The 21494-nt window shown below is 33.1% G+C and overlaps 1 protein-coding gene across 2 annotated transcripts; it reads right to left on the reverse strand.

The window, feature by feature from the left end:
- Positions 1–2257: 2257 nt before the first annotated feature.
- On the reverse strand, positions 2258–19763 carry LOC147074560 (pleckstrin homology domain-containing family F member 2-like). 2 transcript variants are annotated; one of them, XM_085943469.1, is made up of 8 exons: positions 19731–19763; positions 19429–19493; positions 17612–17813; positions 12380–12505; positions 11872–11978; positions 7498–7651; positions 6798–6970; positions 2258–3976 (listed from the first exon to the last, which is right to left on the reverse strand). In XM_085943469.1, exons 1-8 carry the CDS (start codon positions 19744–19746, stop codon positions 3902–3904), a joined length of 918 nt encoding a protein of 305 aa, XP_085799595.1. In that variant the 5' UTR covers positions 19747–19763; the 3' UTR covers positions 2258–3901. The 2 variants fall into 2 exon arrangements, with proteins under 2 accessions (XP_085799595.1, XP_085799594.1); XM_085943468.1 differs by having other exon boundaries at positions 3210–3985.
- Between the last annotated feature and the right edge of the window lie 1731 nt (positions 19764–21494).

The following is a 21494-nucleotide window of genomic DNA, read 5'->3' on the forward strand; positions in this document are numbered from 1 at the left end:
CTCTTACATAAGTTGTAAAGAATCAATACGGTGAAATTAGTTGAATCAATTGAATTAAATACATTGGTAGAAATTAGAACTATTTTAGTTAACATTAAATACAGTGTGAATTACAATACCATGCAAAATGGACGGTGAGGCCAATAATTAGTCTTGGCACAGTTGAAAAACATAAAAAATATTTTCATTGACATGTTTGATTGGTTACTTATTGTATTTACCTATTTTAAAATAACAATACCTACTAACACAAAAGTCTGATTAATTTTACAAATGGGAGAAAATACGTTACGGAGAATTGTATATAAAATAAATGATAATTTTAAAGCTTTAAAATAAAATTATTATTTAATAGAAATTACCTGAAAAAATGTTACTGTGATTCTGACTTCTTTTGGGAATGGACCAATACAATAAATATTATAATGTTTGAGGCTTTCACGGCTGTTTTTTATCGTATTATATTCTTGGGTTTTCACCGTGTCTCCTTCTTCCTTCTTTACTCGACGTTTCGGGCTCGTTGCAGAGGCCATTATCTCTTGATAATGAGCTCTTGACCATAACTCTTGATAATGGCCTCTGCAACGAGCCCGAAACGTCGAGTAAAGAAGGAAGAAGGAGACACGGTGAAAACCCAAGAATATACTACGACAATAAATATTAACAGACAGTTGCTAGTTTTTGGAAATTGTTTGAAACAAGGTGAATATTCAAATTTAACGAAATTATTGTGAAATTAATACATTGTGTTATTATGATATTTTACACACCATAGATATCAACCATAACAAAACAAATGTTTTTAACACAACACTGTAGATGTAAAACAATATTTTTTATTCTATGTTGAGAATTATGGCCAACACTTACATAACACGTAATATGTACATTTTATTCAGTTTTCTATCACAGGCAGTAATAACATGAAAATGTATGATTGCTTTTAACAATAAAAAACACTCAATTACAAAGTTTAAATTATTTCAACAATACATTTAAACATCAATAAACATATTCATTAACGTGTCATAATCAGGTTTAGAGTTCAGTTCAATGGGACTTAATAATTTTGAACTCTCTTAGAGCAACTTGGATCAGAATTTTAATTGAAGAGATTACAATAGTGGTATCGCATAACTAGTAAGGTACACTGACGCAGACTTCTTTAAGTGTTGGTAATTGGTGTTGAATCGACCATATTACAATATTTCTGTGTTAGTCGAATATAATCTGATGTAATATGTACAATAACTTCTGTAAAAGGGGTTCGCAGTGTCTTCGAGCATGAGTGAAAAATAATAGATAGGTAAATATGTTATTCTCCTGGCGTCTTTATTCTTTTTGTAGAAAATTTGCCAGGACACGGTCTGGTGTGTTTAAATGCCGTAACTGCTGGCAGTTGGATTTTTGTTATAACAAACTGATTCGTGAACAAAATAAAAAATATGTACAGTAAAACCCTGTTAATTCGAAATTGATGGGACGTAAGATTGAAAAAAATTCAAATTATGAAATATAAAATGTATGGAAAAAACAGTAACATTAACGGCATAATATTTTTCCGTTAAAGAATATTACCAATGATGACTATTATGGTTCATTCATTGAATTAATGGAAAAATAGATTTTATGATTTTTAGTAAATATGAATTAACCGTGTTCGTATTAACGGGGTTTTACTGTATAAGTTTAGTCACAAAATTCAGAAACTCTACACTGTATGAAAAATTATACCCGCAATTAAGAAACAGACATAAACAGTGAATTAAGGAAAGGTGTGTTTTATACTGTAGTATATATATTATTATCTGTATTGAAACATTTTTAATTATATTACAGTTGAACCATTTATGTACTACAGACTTGCCATTCAGTCACATTTATAGTGCCTGTACATGTGCATGGATTTACTTGCAGCAAGTGTGTATTTTAAACTATCGCGATAATAACTGTTAACACGTAAGTCCTGAATGTATTGTAAATCTCATTCTTTAAGAGTTAGCGAGACGCGGCGTTGTCATTGTATGGTACTATGACAGTTCATGAAAATCGGTTAACCTCAAAATGACTCCCTACGTAGTGTAGTTCGTTTTTTTACCGGAAGGTTCGCCAGTATAATTCTACTACGCAGGCGCAGATATCACACAGTCCAATTGTCGCGTCATGTGAAAATTCAGAAGCTTCTGAATTTTTTTGATCATGCATGAAATCTTGCAATTTGCAAAATAATATGTCTTTACACATGTATTTTTTTGTTATGGCCACGATAATACCTAATGTCAGCAGTGAATCCATGCACATGTAAACGGGGTATAACGTTAGCGTACATAATTTAAACGCTTTCACATAAACAAAGCGCAGATATTACATAGTCCAATTGTCGCGTGAAAATTCAGAAGCTTCTGAACTTTTTTGGTCCATGCATGCAATCTTGCAATTTGCACAATAATACGTGTTTTGCATTTTTTTGTTATAGCCGCGATAATACATACTGTCAGCAGTAAATCCATGTACGTGTAAACGGTGTATTACTTTCCAACCAAACCAAATCCATCTTCTGCGGTCACTATATATGACAGCATTCATGCCGTGATAGAAGGCTGACTGAACAATAACAAAAAATATACATAATTTTGATTTCATTGTGTGTGAAATTTCGAAAACATTTCGAAGTGTTTGAAATCAAATAATTTAAAAAATTATCAATATTGAGAATTGTCTTAGGTTAAAAATGTATTGTGCAATAGCTTCCAAGCGAATACAATATAAAATAGTGTACAGGGAAACTTATAGAATTATATAATCACTTAAATGATGCACTTGATATTGACACAATCGAACATGTAATATAGCACACTCCGATGAGGAATTCATTTCAAGATATATTTATTATGCAGATTATTATAATATTATCTGCCAACAGCATAAAGAATGTATTATTTAATAAATTAGCAATGTACAGTTTTTAAATCAAGAAATTTCGATAAGGCGTAGAATAGTTACCATTTTAAATGTGAGGTTACCATTAAAAAATATATATTTCAGTCACAAAACAAAAATTTAGACTAGACTTAAAAATGTCCACATTTCCATATTTTCCATTGAAAATGTCCATGTAATTATACTAACCAACAAGGCATTAGACTTTAGAGTAATAAAAAAAGTAATGATCATTGGCTAATTTATTATTTATAGCAGTTTTTTTTATTAATTACTTTTAATAAACAGAGTTCGTGAAGGCTGAATGGTTTTCTTTTAAAAGTATGAGTGTTTAAAATACAAAAGATAATAAAAAATATTTTATGTCAATTGATAAATTAACCATGCCATTTATCGCTGGTCACATTGAGAATGTTTATAAATAAAAATGATATATAGTATATATTTAATGTCTTCTTTTAAGGAACTTCATTTTGTGATGTTGTAAAATATAAAATAGCACATAATCTGTCAATTTACACTATTTAGAGTTCCGTACTACTTAAACTAGAGTGCCTTTTGTCAAAATAAGTCAGGCGGAAACCTTTCTACCAGTTTTATCCAGTGTTTTAAAAGTGTCACACGGCGAACTGAAGGTTTTGAAATACTCGTAACCGTGTTGGATAGAACTATATAATTTTACATAGTTTATTTTAAATGTGGCACCTAGACTATGTTGTGAATTGTCATAATATAAATGTGAAAAAAAAAAAAAAAAACTAAACGAATATACCACGTTAAAGTCTGAAAATATCAAAAATGTCTGTGAACTTAATTGTCTTGGTTTAGGATGACTTTTAAATATTACAATAACAATATTTTCAGACGCTGGCTGAAGAAATTGACTAAAGAGATAACGCGGCGGAAAATCTTGTACCCTCCGGGTTGTTGTTGACGTGACCAGTCTGAGTGTCGATGGCCATTACTTGGGCGTGGCTCCGTTGTCTTGGGTCGCGTGGATCTCCTCAGTCTTTTCGCCGTCATTGTAAAATGTCGGCTGAAAATTCTAAAACCATGAGTAGTTAATATGCTAGGGTTAGTAAAAGTTAGTATTTAAATTTAGGCTAAAATTTTCTTTATTAAACTAATTCATAACGGAAATACATATGTTAACCCTCTTACACCCATTGGGCCAATATTTCGGCCCACCATACTTATGTGAAAACTCCATCTGGGCCGATCCATCGGCCGAAAGTTAGGAACCAAATTTACGATTTATTCCAAATTTTTTCCTGACATATTTCGTCTGGTGTAGACAAAGCACTATATTCACTCTGTGTTGGGTGTGAATAATATTTATTTTAGTGTCACACTTTTTTATAATTTGTCATACCCAATAACTCAAAAGTCATAATTGCTCTTGCTGTGGAACTGAGACCAAAGAGGGTCATAAAAATAATAAAACATTATTTTTATGACACATTTTAAGTTATGATTTTCTTTTAGTTGTTTTATGATTCATATATCACATTACAAAATGAATTTTGTAATTTTTATGAACTGACCGGAACAAACAATGGATGCCCACTGTTCTTTTGGTAGATGGTGAAAAAATACATGAATAAATATTATTATAAATGATTTATTGCTTTGAAAATTATTTTTTGAAATTACTTCAATCACATATCAGTTAGTCTTCCATACTGTATCGAATTCTCTTGCAATTTCGTGAATTGAATAATATTCTTGAATACCTTGACACTATACGATTTTGTTTGATTACTTTATAAAAATTCTATTTCATAGAGAAATAATATGTTTATTTTTTTTCTGTTAATCCTAGATAAGAATAGATTATACTATAAAATTTGATATATCAATTATAAATAAAAAAATGATGTCACACTTGTTTTGTAGTTCAAACATAGTTTTATCCGTTCATTTCTAAATACATATTGATACATTATTTTTTTCTTTTGTTTTATTGATGTAAACTATCAATATTATTACTTATTATTGCTTTATACACCATTGATAACACACAAAAAAAGTTTCAAATTTTTAAAACATGTGTAGAATTATTTATTTAAAAAAAACTAAATCAACGATTTTTTGGCAAAAAACGCTTGGGAGTTTTCTCAGCAGTAAAAGGGTTAAACAATAATATTTGAGAAACAAAAACATATACATATGTCTCAAGATCGTTCGTGCCATATTATATCGTACTGGATTTCATAAGTGTTTATAATCCTGGAATCCCACTCGATTTTTTGAACTTAAAATCCCAGATTAAAACACAAGAATTCATAATTAATTTATATGTATGTGTCAGAAATAACATATTTTTTAAAAATTAAAACAAATGAAAAATGTTATTTATCGGAGTTTTCTTGAAAATACAGAATTGATAAAAATATAGGTATCTACATAGTAACTATTTAACAGCCAACATGGTTCATAAGAATGTGCCATTTGATGCGTTTTCGTTTATATGGTTCGTTTCGTTACCATAAATTTATGTTATGTGGGCATAGATACTAAAAACATTTTATGTAATAGTAAATATTTTGAATTCAGAGTTGAAAAAACGGTAATCCGTCAAGAGATTGGTGTGTAAATTTCACATGATCGAAAACCATTTTAAATCCACACAAAATGATTACGGCTGCATTTTACGTATGCGTAAAATGTACAAGGCTATTTGCACTAATAATTCTTGTGTATGTATTATTGAACTTAGTAACACTAAAGCTCACTCACTGAGCATTGGAATTCGCATATCATTTATTGTTTTAAATGTACTCTTCTGCACATTAAATTAGTTTTTTTTTAAATTACACTAAAACCAATCATTTAAAAATGTACAGAAAATTATTATACGGAATTCAAAACGGTTGTATTAGTATGGGACAAAATATAACAATCAATATTATATAAATAAATAAAATCATCAAGATACATTTAGTGAAAAAAGACAATTAAACCAAATCAAAAAATGGGAGACTCAAAAAATTGGTATTTAGTTTTTGGTTTCAAAGTCAGTTCATTATTTACTATACATAAAAAATCAAAATTAAAATACTGGATAATACGTCTGTGTGTAAATATTATCCTTACGGAAAACCCTTTGAATATTAAACACTGACACACATTTAATTAAGCACACACACAATCAATCGCATACACACACACATTCATATGGAAATAAAATACACCCACAACGGAAAACTTATGATAATATTGTCTTACAGAGGAACATCATTTACAGCTGATACTTTCTAACCGCTCAAGGACTTTTTTGCCAAAATGGCTTCGGAAACCCTGCTGGAGAATAATATTTATTAAATTGAAATAATTCATTATTATCAGTGCACTGGATCTACTTCACACAGCGACGAAGGGTGGATATAGGCTGTGGAGATCCGACATAAATAGTGCACACTAAACATTGTTAGCCATACTTATTTGTTTTCATTGAATTAATCACACAAATTGCAGATGGTATTGGTTAGTTTTTAAAATTCACTTTCATAATACCGTGAGTGCTATGGCAAAGGGGTGTATGGACGTATTTAGGAGGTTTGATTGTGAAGAACCTAAGAATGTAGTTTTCAGTATCCCGAAAGTGCATTAGCAAGAGTTATTCCACGACATAGTCACAAGTATTTATTGGTAGAGTCGTTAAAAATGTAATATGACAAAATTAATAAAATTATCATTTCAAAAAATTGTCACATTCGCCCTTTTGACTTAGCAAACTTAGTCTTAAAACTGAGTGTTGTAGAATATCTCATTTCAACACCTGAAGAGAGGACATTATCTGATTTAACAGTAGCTCTATCAATAGTGTCAGTTAAATAAGTGAGTGTTGTACGTACTTCATAAAGGTTTTCGTCTTGCGCTCGGTGAGTCTGATCATCCTCATCGTCGCTGTCATCCTCCCCCGATGAGTCTCCGCCCGACCCCGCAGTCTCTGCAGCGCCTCCGCCAACTGCTGAAGGGTTGGCGATTCCACTCACAGTCCGTGGGGACGCTGTCGAACCACCTTTCTCTGTAATTCAAACACGATTGTTATTTTTGTTTCTGAACCTTAGGAAAAATTCATTCATGTTAGAATTTATGTATAAGACTACAAAGAAAAAGTAAACATCATTTTTAAATATTAAAATACATTTATCATCATCAGGGTCGATCTACTGAAAGGCCTTCCTTAGTTCCTATCACTCTTTTCAGTCCCTAGTTCTTCGCTACCGTGTACATCCACCAAACTTTATGAGTTTGTCTATTCAGCAGTTTTTACCGTGTCCCTGTGGTCGTCCAATACCCTTTGGGTATCACTGTATGACGGCATTTGTCCACTCGCTGAGCAACATGGCCGGCCAATTGGATGTCAGTGAAGTATACATTTTACATTTTTTTTACTATTGTGGTTGAACACCTACAGTTAATACTTACAGAAATGTGATAATGATATGTATATTGATTTTTAAAGATCCGGAACCTAATCCTATTTAATTTATTCACTGGAACCGAATCTTGAAAAGATTGGGGGTTCCAACAGCTTCGGTTACAACTGACCTGTGAGGGTGGCACTGGTCCGCTGTCTGTCGCGGCTGAGCTGGTCGAAACACTGCAGACACACCCGCAACGGCTTGCTGCTCTGCCCCGGCAGCAGGCAGCGCTTGGACGAGCATGGCCCACAAACCACTGACCCACACTTGCGGCAGTGGTGCTAGAAACACACCACAAAAAATATTAGTCTACGCATTCATATCATTGTTAACTATACTTTAAATAGGGTTACCCAGATGATAATGGATTAGTATATGACGAATTGTTTGCTGCAACATTGTCTTACACATGGAACTGCTTTGTAGGACTAATTATAAACATTGAATTAAACTCCATGTACTCCCTGTACATAAAATTTTGATTAATTTTTCATAACAACGTATTTAATTTGATTATTTTTGGCTGACATAATACAGTAAAACCTCGTTAGTAAGAACACTGATAATTCGAAATTCGCCGTTATTCGAAATTTTCCCAAAAAAAAATCCCTTGCACAATATTTTCATATAAAACCATACCTTTAATTCGAATTTCGTAATTCAAAATGATTTTACAGCCCCTGGCATATAAAAATATTCAATAAATCGTAATAAAGTAGGTACACTATTTCATGAGCCAGTCGTTGAAAATTATGACAGGACTTTTCTTAAAACATCAAAAATTACTTATTTTATGATGGTAATAAAAATAGTCCTGACATTTTATGACCCAATTCGGTACTCACATCTATTTTTTTTTCAATATTTTAATATTTTCCCCCCATACATTTCGTAATTCTAATTTTTCTTCGATTTTCGGTCCCATGGAATTCGTATTAACCCGATCGCCGCGGACATTTCAATACGTAAGAAGCCTTGTCTGCGGTACAGTTTTTCTAAATGCTATTCTTCACTGTAGTATGGTGATATATAAGGCAATTAAAAATAGCTGGTATAACTGTTATCATACCTAGATACATAAGGTTCGAAGTGCCACACAAAAAATAGAATCGATTGTTGAATTTAGCTGTGTTTACTTTAATAAAACACCCATAGTCCCTTGCATTGAAAAAGTATCGCGTCTCTTTGATTGTGCGCCCATGAAATTTAATAAATCACTCACTATTTTATTTTACTCATGTTAGAAACACTTAAAAATGCCATTTAAAAATATTGAAATAGATTTTATTGTGTCGCATATTATTACATGTTTTACGGTTCGCGTAAAGTTGAGTCCACATTGGTTGAAATATTTTAATAATTTCTTTTGTTCTTTTTTGAGTGAAATTTGGATTTTTACTAGATTAAACTTTCCCACTAGACTATACTAGATTAAACGCCCACGGTGGCCGCGCGGCATAAGCGTTGGACTATAATGTTTTTTCAATTTGTGTGTGTCAGGGTATGGACCTAATAGGTTGAGCAAGTGGCTGACATCCATTTCTCGTAAAAAACAAAATCTGTCAATACAAACCTCCACTCTGTGGAGGCCCATATGATCCTATCAGGATCGGACATGGTCGAAAAAAAAAAAAAAAACTTTTCAGTTTTATTGAGCATTGTGTTATGTTAGTGATTGTCATTTTATTTTTTATAAAAAAAAACAATATTTATTTTGTAAAATCTGCGTAATATGCTATAAAAACATTTTTTGCGTGAGGTTTTAAAATTTTATACACATTAAATTGCAGCAAAGATAATATGTAATAAAGTTGAAAAGTCAATATTCCATGATTTATATTTTATATTATATTGTATACCCGTGTGTGTTTTTTTTTAATCAATCATTTATACGTTTTATATATTATTCCTTCATAGTAATTCGTAATTTATTGGTAAAACTCGCAATCGTCTAAACTAAAATATAATAATATATTATATTTTTTCATACCATGTGGACGCATCTTTACTTCATATTTACGACTTTCAATAATGAGCACGATTTATGACTTTCAAACAATTGGGGTGACACATGACCATGAGTAATATGACATAATCCAGAACACAAGTTCAAGTACATATTTAGAAATATTTCGACGACACATTTCTGTTTTCGGTTCTTTTTTTTGGTTGTCTTTTATTCCCGCAAACATGGTGTTGTAAAGATAGCGGTGAATATTCAACTTTACACGGTAAATCACTCGGCGCACACTCAACTCGAATGAAAATATTTGGTATACCTAGTGCGCAGACGCTGTAAAATAGCGCATAGATTTGAACTGATGCAATCGTACCGGCGAATCTCAATAGATCGAGAGGGTTCGAAAGATCGATGTTTATGAAATTAAAACAACATATTTTTGACAAAGTTATTGATATGGAGGTACTAACACGAATCAGAGCATTTTTCAATACAAAAATGAATACTATGCGTGAAGTATTTCCTACTTTACCGACATTTCAATTTTCGGTATCAGGTGGTGCGACATCCGCCCAGTATCAGTGCTTATGTTAAAAACAACATATGTCCCATCCGCGGCGATCGGGTTAACAAGGTTTTACTGTATACCCCTTCAAACAATAAAAAAACTTATAAACAAAGATGTAAGGCTGTTAAGTTGTGATTATATCGAGATGCACGTTTTGTACAGTCACGGTGACAAATTTAGTCTATGCAGAATTCAGAGTCATTTTGCAGAATATTTTGAACGATCACCATCTCTCTAAATTCAATGATGGAGAGTGCCAATTCTAATATATTAGTATTTTGAATTATTATTCATGCTAATATCAATTAATTTTAACAGTTTCTAAGTGTATGTTAAAATTACTTGCGATATTACATCCAGATAATATTTTGAAATGAACCCAACCTGCAGACCATAGATAATAGACAACATTCTTATAGAAAATACATAGTGCCAACCGCTAAAAACAAAAAACACGCGATTTTGACATGCTTTGAAAATGGGTAAGCATGTAGAAAATGATAAAAAACGTTCATTGAGTCATGTGGGTGTCGATGCAGTGCGGTACGCGTGAGGTGACTTCATTGTTGTTCTGGTGATTTCGGCAGATTTTGCCAACTGACAATGTTCGTTTAAACGTTCAAAATGTGCTACAGGATGAGAGCATTAGTCTGATAACATTTTAAACACCAAGAAAAATGACATTACACACTTTTTTCCGGTAGTGGCAGCTTACTGTGACATCACATGATAGTACGAGACGTGCATCATAACATATTTGGCGCTTTAGTGTCAAATTCGGTAGTCAAACTGTCAAGCACATTTAGAACTGCAAATAGAATATTTTCTTTTTGCAAACTTTTTAAAAAAAAAAATGAATAGCAAAATAAAATGTCATTGACATTAATAAAAAATCATGTTTAAAGGTAGTCGTGAAATTTAAAATAATGTCGGTTGATATGATAATAATATAAATGACTTCGCAATCGACCTCCGGTGTAATTCTATTTAACTAAGAGACGAAGCTGGATTTTATGGAGATGTGTATGGAGATATATTACATACATATCTTTCAGACTAGTAACAGTAGATTTATGAGGTCTGATTATTTTCATGTTTAGTTTGGGCTCATCTGCATCTTAGTGATATAAAATCCCATTGGATGCATACCGCCCAATAACAATAGGCCAATAAATGATCAGCTCTGATTGCGTTACGGATTGCCAAGAAATTGTGGATGCATGCGAATTAAGCTAAAAGTCTATCCTGCATGATAAATCCATGTACATAACACATCATTTAAGGACAAGACCTCACTTAAAGAATGTTCAACAGTTAGGTAGAATTTATAATCTCATATTTTACACTGAAGTCGATTTACTAAACTTGGTTACTTATGAACATAGATCACTTCAATTATCGCTTCCTGATTTAACCCATTTTCAATTATATCAATGAATGCCAAAATTCCTATGAAACAGATTTTAAAGAAAATAAATATATGGCGTTTCTATGAAGTAGGTTTATAGCATCCCACGTTCACGTATATAAGAAAACAATTTCAAAGATGTGTTACAATTTCAGTAGATGATAATAATTATATTTTAAATTATAAAAAGACACACATGTAAAAGGTTTAGATAAATATGAACTTTTCATTTCCAATTTCAACGGGTATCTTTCAAGCTGGCTGAGTGTTCAGATGTGACTCTGAAAAATTATGACAACTGCAGTGGAAACTATTGGTTAATTAAGTTGGGCAATTGTTTTTTTTTTTATATAGAATCCACTTTCGATAAAAAGACTAGTCTGCACACGGCGTCATTCTTCTGTTATCATTTTCATCTGAGTAAGTAAGTTCTCAGTCATACGTAAGGTTTAAATTGTATTTCATAAATGTTATTGTAAAAACCAATCAAACTATCTTTGTTGCAACTGTCAAATTCCTTCAGAAATAGATATTTTTGCCAGGCAAGCCGACCCACGTAACTCACCCTACGGTTGAGTACTGTGAACTGTGTTTTTTTGCAGTGCATGCAGACGGGAGCGTCATTGTCAGGCACCCACACTGCCGCGTGGACTTCCACCGCCTTCTTCCCGCCTGAAAGCATAACAAAAACATTAATTGGTCTCGGGATGGATTTCGGTCGATCGCACCAGCCTATAGGAATTGAGTAGTGAAAATGTAAAAAATGTGCACATTCAGTTGTGAAATTATATGATTTCATTGAGATTTTGAAGGGGGATCATAACCCTTCCTATTATTTCCTTAATAAACTTAAGTGTGACTTAACCGTCAAGGTTCTAGAGGCAAAATTGTTAATGATTCTTCCAAAATTTCACCATTCTTCTATGCTCTGATGTGTTTTAATGTTCATAAAAATCTGACAATCATTGAAATCTGGATAATTGAGATTCTACTAGCGTTCGTAATATTTGTGCAAATCTGAAAAAAATTATGCATGGCAGTTCATGTTGGCATAATGGCTTGTTCTCACATACTTTTTCTAAGGAGATCTAAGATGCATTTGTCTATGTGCGCCATCCATTCGTCCTTCTCTGTAGTGGTGGCTGCGTACACAGCGAATGACTTTGATGCAGTGCGAATGAGCCATCCATTGCGAAATTCTAAAACAACAATATAAGACAAGATTATTACTCTAAAAAATAAATACAGTATAACCTCGTTTTTATGTGCCCGGAATTCACGTTTTCCCGGCAATTGCGTGTAATTTTTTCAGTCCCGATGTATTTCAGTACATTTAATACCCGCATTTACGTTTTTATTTCCCGCGATTTACGTCGGAAATATTCAAAATATGCGAGTTACGCGCTCTTGACAATGACAAGGGTCGTGACATTCGAATGGCGTAAGGTGTTTGGAGATTGTTGACAGTCATTTAACACCAGCAGACTTGTCTGCTGAAGAACTGTCTGATGAAGAAGAGCTTGATATTCCAACAAAAGAAAAAGCAATAAGGTTCATCGAGGGTTTAAAAACCTACTTTACAAGCTTTGCTGATATTCAAGATGACACTTTTAAATGTTTATATAGTCTTGAAAGAGAATTAAATAACAAAAAAACAAAAATGCAACAAACTAATATACTTGCATGATTTTTTTAATAAAAATTTTAATTGAATGTTATTTTTTTTGAAAACATAAAATTTAAATGTTCTTTTTTTCAATACCCCCCCCCCCCTTTTACATTTTCCCTCCAATTAGGTTTTTTTTTTCAGTCCCTTAAAAAACGTAAAATAGGTGTTATACTGTATATGTATTCATATGATACTCGCACGACAGTTAGTTTAATTTTCATGTACACATCCACATAGTTATTCAAAACACGATGGATTTAAAAGCCACGGTCTCAGAAGTGGACATTCGATTAACCCCCCTCGACCGAAAATGAGAGAATTCGACGAAAATTGAGAACAAATAGTTTCCATATAAAATATATCCACAAACAAAAATAATCAGTTAGAAACACAGAAGAAAATGTCATGGTTACGATTTCATCTGAAAAATACTCTACAATTATTTTTAATGTGTTTCCTTCATGCTATTAAAAATGCCTTTTTACGCAAGGGGTCACAGGCTACTTGGCTATTTTGAAAAGAGATTGCGACATCATCATCCGTCAATCAGGCACATGGTCCTCGTATAGTCATATATACACGGATATTTTTCATTTTCTTGAATAAAGTTAAAGTCGTTGCGCTCATCTGCCATTTTGTATGTGGCTACCGAGGACTGCCGAGGTTGACGTCTGAATATGAATGACCCGTATGGCTGACTCGTAGCAGTTTGCGCAGGTTACAACACTGGTAGCTACGACTCCCAGCATGAATCGCATGTAATTTGTTGCTAGCAAAACTAGATGTTTTTTTAATTAATGTCGTACTTCACCATTGTGCGAGCTCCATTTGGCAACGTGTGTTTTGTGAATAACGATGACGTCACGTAAACTTATTCAACATATTTTTAGTTTAGATGTGCGAGCCGGCTTATGATTATGTATGTAATAAGTCAGGTTATTTCACAGCTTCCGTAATATTGAAGAATTGTTATCGATAATACATCATTTCCATGACACTGCAATGGAGCATTATAAACCGCTCAATGTTGGTCGTTTGGACTCTGTTTCTGTTTCTACGCAATCACTCCACAGAGAAATTCAACCAATGCGTTGAACCTCGATTTTCTGAGGTTACTATTTTTTTTCAGAATTCAAAATAAAGTTCAGCGGATGTCAATAAACTAAACAACAATAATACCCAAGGTATATTGAGTGCAATCAATCAATCTAGATGTTATCTATTAACGAGAAAATAGCAGGTTTTACTAGTAATGCATTGCAAAATTTGACTACTCAACACAATTAGATAAGGCAGTAAGTATATTTCATTTTAACTGGACGTAAATAATACAAAACTGTAATAATTTATTGCAAAAAAATTAGATAAAAATTATTGAATGAGCTGCACATCAGATAAAATAATTTTTATTATAAATTTAGTTGAAATATTCACTCTCGAGCTATCATGAAATGAGGATTTGTAAATAATATGAGCCAGATAAGATTCAAATTTATAATGTGGGCAATACAGGATTTTATGAGTTATTGACTCAGTACAAGGCAATTGGAATGTGTGTGTTATTTTAAACAAGTTATGATATGAGTTGGAAGTCAGACTTTATTATATTGCTGTGATGCAGTTTGCAGTTATGAGTCATATTAAAATTATTACTATTAACCACAACATTCTTAGAAAATAGGATGACTGTCCAATAAAGATTTGTTTAATACTAGATTTTCCTATTTTAATACAGTGAAAGGTTTTACATTTTTTACTGACAAAAAAATGTAAATGAAAAATTAAATTATTTTTAATAAAAAAATATATAAATTGGTTTTGTGAAGAAATCGACACCACCTACATAGGGTATTGTAACTTCAAAATCGCAACTTTACAGGAGAGCGGTTTAAAGATACAAAAGCTTGGTGTAAGTCGACCTTTTGAATGTTTTGCGCCAAATTTGGGATGTCCATTGTCAATTATAAATAGATTTGTTTTGTATTAAAGGATATCTAATATTTTTTGTGGTTTATCAGAAAATGCAGTTACAACATTATACTGCGAAAAAGAATTTGTTCGAAATATTGTATAAAGCACATACAATAGTTTACGGTGGAACCTCTTACATGCATTTAGTTGTATGTGATACTTATTATAATTTACGTCGTCATGGTATGGTGAAATATATTGTATATGCTAGATACAATTCTTCACCTAGGATTTTTTGTGTATTTAAAATCATAATTCGGTAATAACAATAATTAAAAGTTATGGTATGGGTCGTCAGATAGGTAGGTTGGAAAAAATACTCTCTATATAAAATTGCTTTTATAGTCATTTCATAAAACATAAAATAAATTTAAGACTTTCATGACATGATAAATTAAACATACAGAAAAAATATGCAATGCTTGAAAATGCACTTATAATACGAATTTTTAAATTCTGTAAATGGCATCATAAGTAATACGTACTATGGATACGAAAAATGAAAAAAAGTGAAAAGCGTCATTTTGTTAGTTACAATACTATACGTAGGAGGTGTCGAAATGTTAAAAACCTCTTTCTATATAGAGAGTCTAAATGTATGAAATCGAAGCAAAAAATGGACCATTGGTCCACATATGAATTTACCTTTACGATGACATCTATTTATTAATTGGCGTGTGCGATGAGCAACTAATAATATACTTCGTCATTATTATTTAGTTGAAAAAGCCTATAAAATGTGTGTAAAACCCAGCAAACTAAGGCCGAGTAAATAAAAACAATGAACATAAAAAATGGCAGCCATTGCGTGTGTCAGAAAATAGGAATGCCAACTGATCAATGTTAATATTTGTCGAGTTTACCAACTCATGTGTTAGCTAAATAGATTCAAATATAATAACAGAAATAACGCATTAGGCTCCTTCTATTTATAGGCCAAATTCTTTGGTTTGGTGCATATTTTTGGCTTGTTGATATAAACCCTTTTCAACAATTATTATAAACTGATTTGAAGGTTTCGTCTTGTACGTCATCAATGCTACTAAAAATAGTTTTAGGCTCTCGATGTATTTCGTAGTTAGTATGATACTATGATATGGTATCTTTGTCATTCGAGCCGAACCGCAAAATGACAAACAATACCGTGTGCCCACCCCTAATTGGCTAAAATAAAAGATCGCCCACCAATCGTGTTGCGTAACTTTCGCTTTAGCAACTGCAGATGTGTCTTCAATGCATTTAATTTAATGTGTTAAAATAAATTTGATTTTTAATTTCAATTGAATTTTGAATATTTTATTAGCCATAAATTGTGGGAAATAAGAATGTAAAACCGGGAATTAAATGTAATAAACTGAAATGGGATTATAGAAACTACTGTCCGACAAGATCTCGTCGATAACCAGAGGTCGCTGTAGTCACATATAGAAGACTTCTCAGTGCCATACCTGTCATTGCGTGTTTAAATAATGTATCAGCTCTCTTTTTAGGTATGACTCCTTTTCTTCTTCGCAATGAACAAAACGTTTACTAATAATAGTTTTAATATTTTTTCTGATTGTTTTAGATATATTTTCATTATAAAAAGCATCGAATTACGTAAATTTATAGATCTCTACACCACAGAAGCGTAAAATGAAATGATAAATTTAGGGGCATTCCTTATTTGAAAACAGTCATCGTATTTTTTTCAAAGATTTTTTCTAGTAGAATATACTCAAGTCTTAATTGATTTCAATTAAAACTGTTTTGTAATAAATAAGTTAGTAAAACCAGAACACATAACAAAAGTGAATGAATTGCCGATGTATTCTCTTGTGGGATTTCTTTGACATTTGAGGCGAATGATTTGCAGTGCTTGGCATAATAGGGAAACCTCTTTAAAAAATATATTGACATTGACAAAGTAGGTATAATTAAAATTTAAGCCCCTAAGATGGCACTAATATTAGCAACGTGATTACTCTTCTTCGTTCAAGTGAAATCTCCCAGCAAAGGTTAATTATCATCAGATCTTTGTATATAATAGTGACGCTACAAAAATGCAATACTCCGCTGCTAACACAACCATCAATACACACAAGTGGCGAATTGTGGAGGTAGGCTGTGGAGATCCTAAACAAATAGTGCACGCTAAACTTTGCCAAACATACTTATTTGTTTTCATTTAACTAAGAATACAAATTACAGATGGTGATAGCTAGGTTTTAATATTGAAAAAATGTTACAAGTTTTACTGTATTCCACTTGAGTAAGGCGAGTAAAATAAATTAATAGACTTTACTTAATTTTTTTTACTTGCTCCACATAAGATAAAAAAATCAGTATAGCACTATAAATTCGCCACTATGAGGAGTATCTATGTATAATTACATTGAACGAGTTTTCACTGTCACACGTATCAAATTCACTACACGATGGGTTGTTTAGGATAATTATAAAACTCATCACCTAGAATGAATCATTTATATTGTATCCATTATTTAAGTGTGTTAAGATGTATTATAGTGCGGGTGTAGCATACAAATGTGACAGATTACTAAAAACTAGTGGGACAAAATGGTTTGAATAATTTCCCCACCCACCTGTTGAAACTAACAGCTAAATCAAGTTTTACATTAAGTAAAATCAATATACCTAGATAAATTTAATTAAAATAACTCACGTGCGTCATCTTTAAGTGATTCCAGTTTGACCTCTTCGAGCGGGATTATGTGCTGTTTGTTATATTTTTTCTTATTGATGACAATATTGCCGTATACGAGGATGTCGTTGAAGAGAAAGAACTGACGCGGCTTGGGCTTCTTGCGGCACATCTTGGTGAGGACCCCCTCCCCCACCAGCACCCTGCCAGGCACTGCCAGTGGCTACAAAACAAACAATTTCTCACATTACAATTACTACTAAAGAAAGGTCAATTCGCATAAGAAAAGATAGGGCATCATTGAGACACAAATATATGTTCTACAAAGTTTACTGATTGTTCATGGTTAGATACCCAAATTTTAATTTTTCATGTGGCAATATTCATATATGGCAACTGGCTTAATGTGTTACAAAAACTAGTAGGTGTCAGTGACTTCTGCATTTACCTCACCTCCGGTTACATTCTCCATACAAAGACACTCACACCGAGTCTATCGATGAACACCTGGCCTGGAACTATAACTACAAGTGCTAACCCACGAATTATTGTGATTTGTCACATCCACGATTGGTTATCGAATGCGTGTGGCCTTAATGGTCATAATAATAAGGATGTCTCATCTTTTAGAGATTCCACATCAGAATATTGAAGCAAATATTGGATGCCTCAGATGGTTGCACGAGTTGCATTTACATGAGTACACTAACACAGGCCTTGCGTGTCGTATAGTGCCGAAAAGAGAGAGGCCAACCCGTTGAGAACGCTGTTCGACAGCCAAATCGTCCGGGTCACTATTCTCAGCTGTGAGTTCCTGACAAAGAAGAACTAAAATTCCATTCACTTAATTAATTTGTATTTGTCATCTACATTTTTTAGAAAAGCACACTTGAGTGCAGGGCAACCTGTCTTGGGTATCTGCTCCTGAGACATCCCAGGTGTAAAAAACTGCTGATGCATCACATCCAAACGTAGGGCCTTCGATAGGGCCGATTAAGACTGAGTGTGAGGGGAGGCAGGTTGGTTTGGATGGGTCTACGTTTGTGTTAAGTATATTATTTTAAATTGTCATCCGCCGCATAATTACATTTTCACAGGCATGTTTGGACTGATGGACTTGAGTCCCAAGGATCTAATGGATGGCCTATTAAATGTATTGTCATTAAACACTTGAATAAATAATATGCATTGCAGATATTAACTGCAACAGTTTTAGCCTTTCGCAAAGTCCTTGGAATCTTTCAGGACATATCTTTTTTATATCTTGAACAATGGTCCTTGTATAAATAATTATAATGCACCCAACTTGAATATAAACATACGACTTGGTCGCATCTAAGTATTGTCAATTTCAACCGAGCAAAACAGACTAACGGTTATATGTAAATTTTCTGTAAACTGAGACTATAGAGAAATATTTCATTCATAGAAAAATCATACGGGGTCTGAAATGACCGGGGACTGGGATGGGGAAACACTGACATACATGAAAAATAAGATATCATAGAGTTGCTAGGTACCTACATGAAACCTTCATAATTTTATGAAGAGCATTATATTTTAAGAAACACCTGTTGTGATTCGAATTTTATTTATTATGATGTATTCATTAAACCCCCCATTATCATACCAACACTAAATACAATCATTAATAATCATTTTATAATCTCGAGACAATTTGCACAACACGTTTTGTTTAGAAAACTCTCTCCGAAGATTAATGTGATAAAACTCGGGATGATAAATCGAGTTGTTGTTGAGAGACGTATGGCCCAACTATAAAATGAAAACTTATTTTTTTTTTAATGAATGTCGAATGCAATAGTAATTTCACTAACCTGTCCCGAGCTGCCGAAGCAACTCTCCACCATGGTAATCCTCCTGGCATTTGCCTCGCTGTTTACTGAAAGAATGAATAAATTAACAGATGACAAATAAGAAAGTAAGAGTAATAAAGGAACTGTGCTAACAAATTAATGTCATGCAAATGAAAATTAAACGGCAAACGCCACGGTAACTGTGAGAAAAACGTGCTAAAATTTGTTTTCGTATCTACTGTCTACTTAAAGTTAGACATTATGATCTGAATAACATTTAACATCATTTATTATTAATTTTATTTGAGTGTCAAAATACTCACCGAGCCTATCCACCATGATTCACGTATAATTCTGATAATAGTGTTGCTAGTAAAATAAATCAAAAATAATATAAAAATATTACCATTACCGAAAACTGACCATGTACATGGGTACAAATAAATGAAATTTTGAATTTACCGAATTTACCCTGGTATTTACCTTTCTTCAATAATCTGTTGTGCTAGGCATGGTCCCCACAAGGTTGGCAGGGGGGTGACAGCCTGGGGTCAGGACTTAGGAGGGGTCGACGAGTTAAGTGAGACAAACACACACACAGATGAATTTTCTTCGATAATAAAAACTCTGGTCGATGTGATAGTATTATGATGATTGAAATAAATTAATGTTAACTCACTAGTAGAATTTTATTTTATAATTATTTTTAGTATGCTACTATTTATCGAATATGTTGAGGGATTTCATGTTACTTGGCTATCGCAAAAGGTAATTGCGATCGATGCTTCATATGATGTCGACTGCCGACTGCTGACTGCTCAACAGTTGTTTAAATGAATTTGTTAAATAATATTAAAAAAAACGCTAACATAGGTACATGCAACACCTACCCTTAGTTTTACTTTGCATAACCCTAAGGCATAAAGCCCACCAAAGTGGCGCTCGGTGCGCTCTCTACGAAGTAGGCCCCCTCCCACCCGCGCATTACCCTTCACCTATGTAATAAGGGGCTCAAGGAGCACAAAATCATTATTATTATCAGCGTCTCTCATAACAAAGCAATAAAAATATTATTAAATTTCTCGGGGCTTGTAATTAATATTCACGATGACATCATTCTACCAGCGAAATATCGGCACGCAATAACTAAACAAAAAGTTCACTGTTATTAAATAATGCCTTCTCACCCGTCTTATCGACGACGCTGCCAGAAGCGTGATTTTGTTTGCCGTGTTCAATGAATGGACTACGTTGTTTTTTCGTTAATTCGACCGCTGAGAAGCAACACAATGGTGACTCATGGGGCGGGCGGGCACAATGCGTCGTCAAATCCAGTGTGCGCTGGCGTATTCGATTACATTGTATTTTCGATGATTCACATAGAATATGCGCGAGCGCCCCGCAAGTCCGCTTTAGTGGACTTTATGCCTAAGCGCTTGGCCACAGTGACGGGCGGACAGCGGGACGGTAGCGGCGATATGCCCAAAAAAGACACTGTCTACGAACATTTCACACACGGTTATAACACTTATATTGAAAGCTATAAAGTATACATTGGGCTTAGACAAAAGTATATAAAAAAAGTATATAATTTCTTCAATAACCGTAGGAGACAGGCAGTCCTTGTTGAAAATATTGATAAAAAATATTCACCGGAAACTAAAAGACAGAAACTACGTCAAGTATGCCCAACTAGGTGGATGGAACGGCATGAAGCCATCATTACCATGGTAGAACTATTTGATGCAGTGATTCATAGTTTAGAAATAATTACTTGTTGGGAAGATAGAGATTCGTCTTCGAACGCAAAACGTTTCAATAATTCGTTATGTGAGTTTGGTTTTACATTATCATTTCTATGTTTGCAAACTATATTTGCGTACACCTTGCCATTGTCTAAAATATTGCAAAAATCAGACAGTGGCCTTTTAACTATCCTAACTATATTGTTGATGATATTTAAATACCGTTCGCAAAACAACAGAATCTTATTTTAAAGTTATTTATGATGAGGCGTGTGCAAAAGCCAATATTTTAATGTTGAACTGTTGTTGAATCTACATCGAAACAAATATTGAAATGTAAAT

This window comes from Rhyacophila brunnea, unplaced genomic scaffold (genome assembly GCF_057557595.1).
Source record: "Rhyacophila brunnea isolate RB1 unplaced genomic scaffold, BYU_Rbru_1.0 scaffold_16, whole genome shotgun sequence".
NCBI classification, from domain to species: domain Eukaryota; kingdom Metazoa; phylum Arthropoda; class Insecta; order Trichoptera; family Rhyacophilidae; genus Rhyacophila; species Rhyacophila brunnea.

What these genes read in the sequence shown, in the direction of transcription:
- LOC147074560 (XM_085943468.1), bottom strand. An exon ending in GCTTCGGCAGCTCGGGACAG is followed by an intron (nt 17,814 to 19,428) that starts GTTAGTGAAATT and finishes TTTGTTTTGTAG; the next exon opens with CCACTGGCAGTGCCTGGCAG. An exon ending in ATCACTTAAAGATGACGCAC is followed by an intron (nt 12,506 to 17,611) that starts GTGAGTTATTTT and finishes TTGTTGTTTTAG; the next exon opens with AATTTCGCAATGGATGGCTC.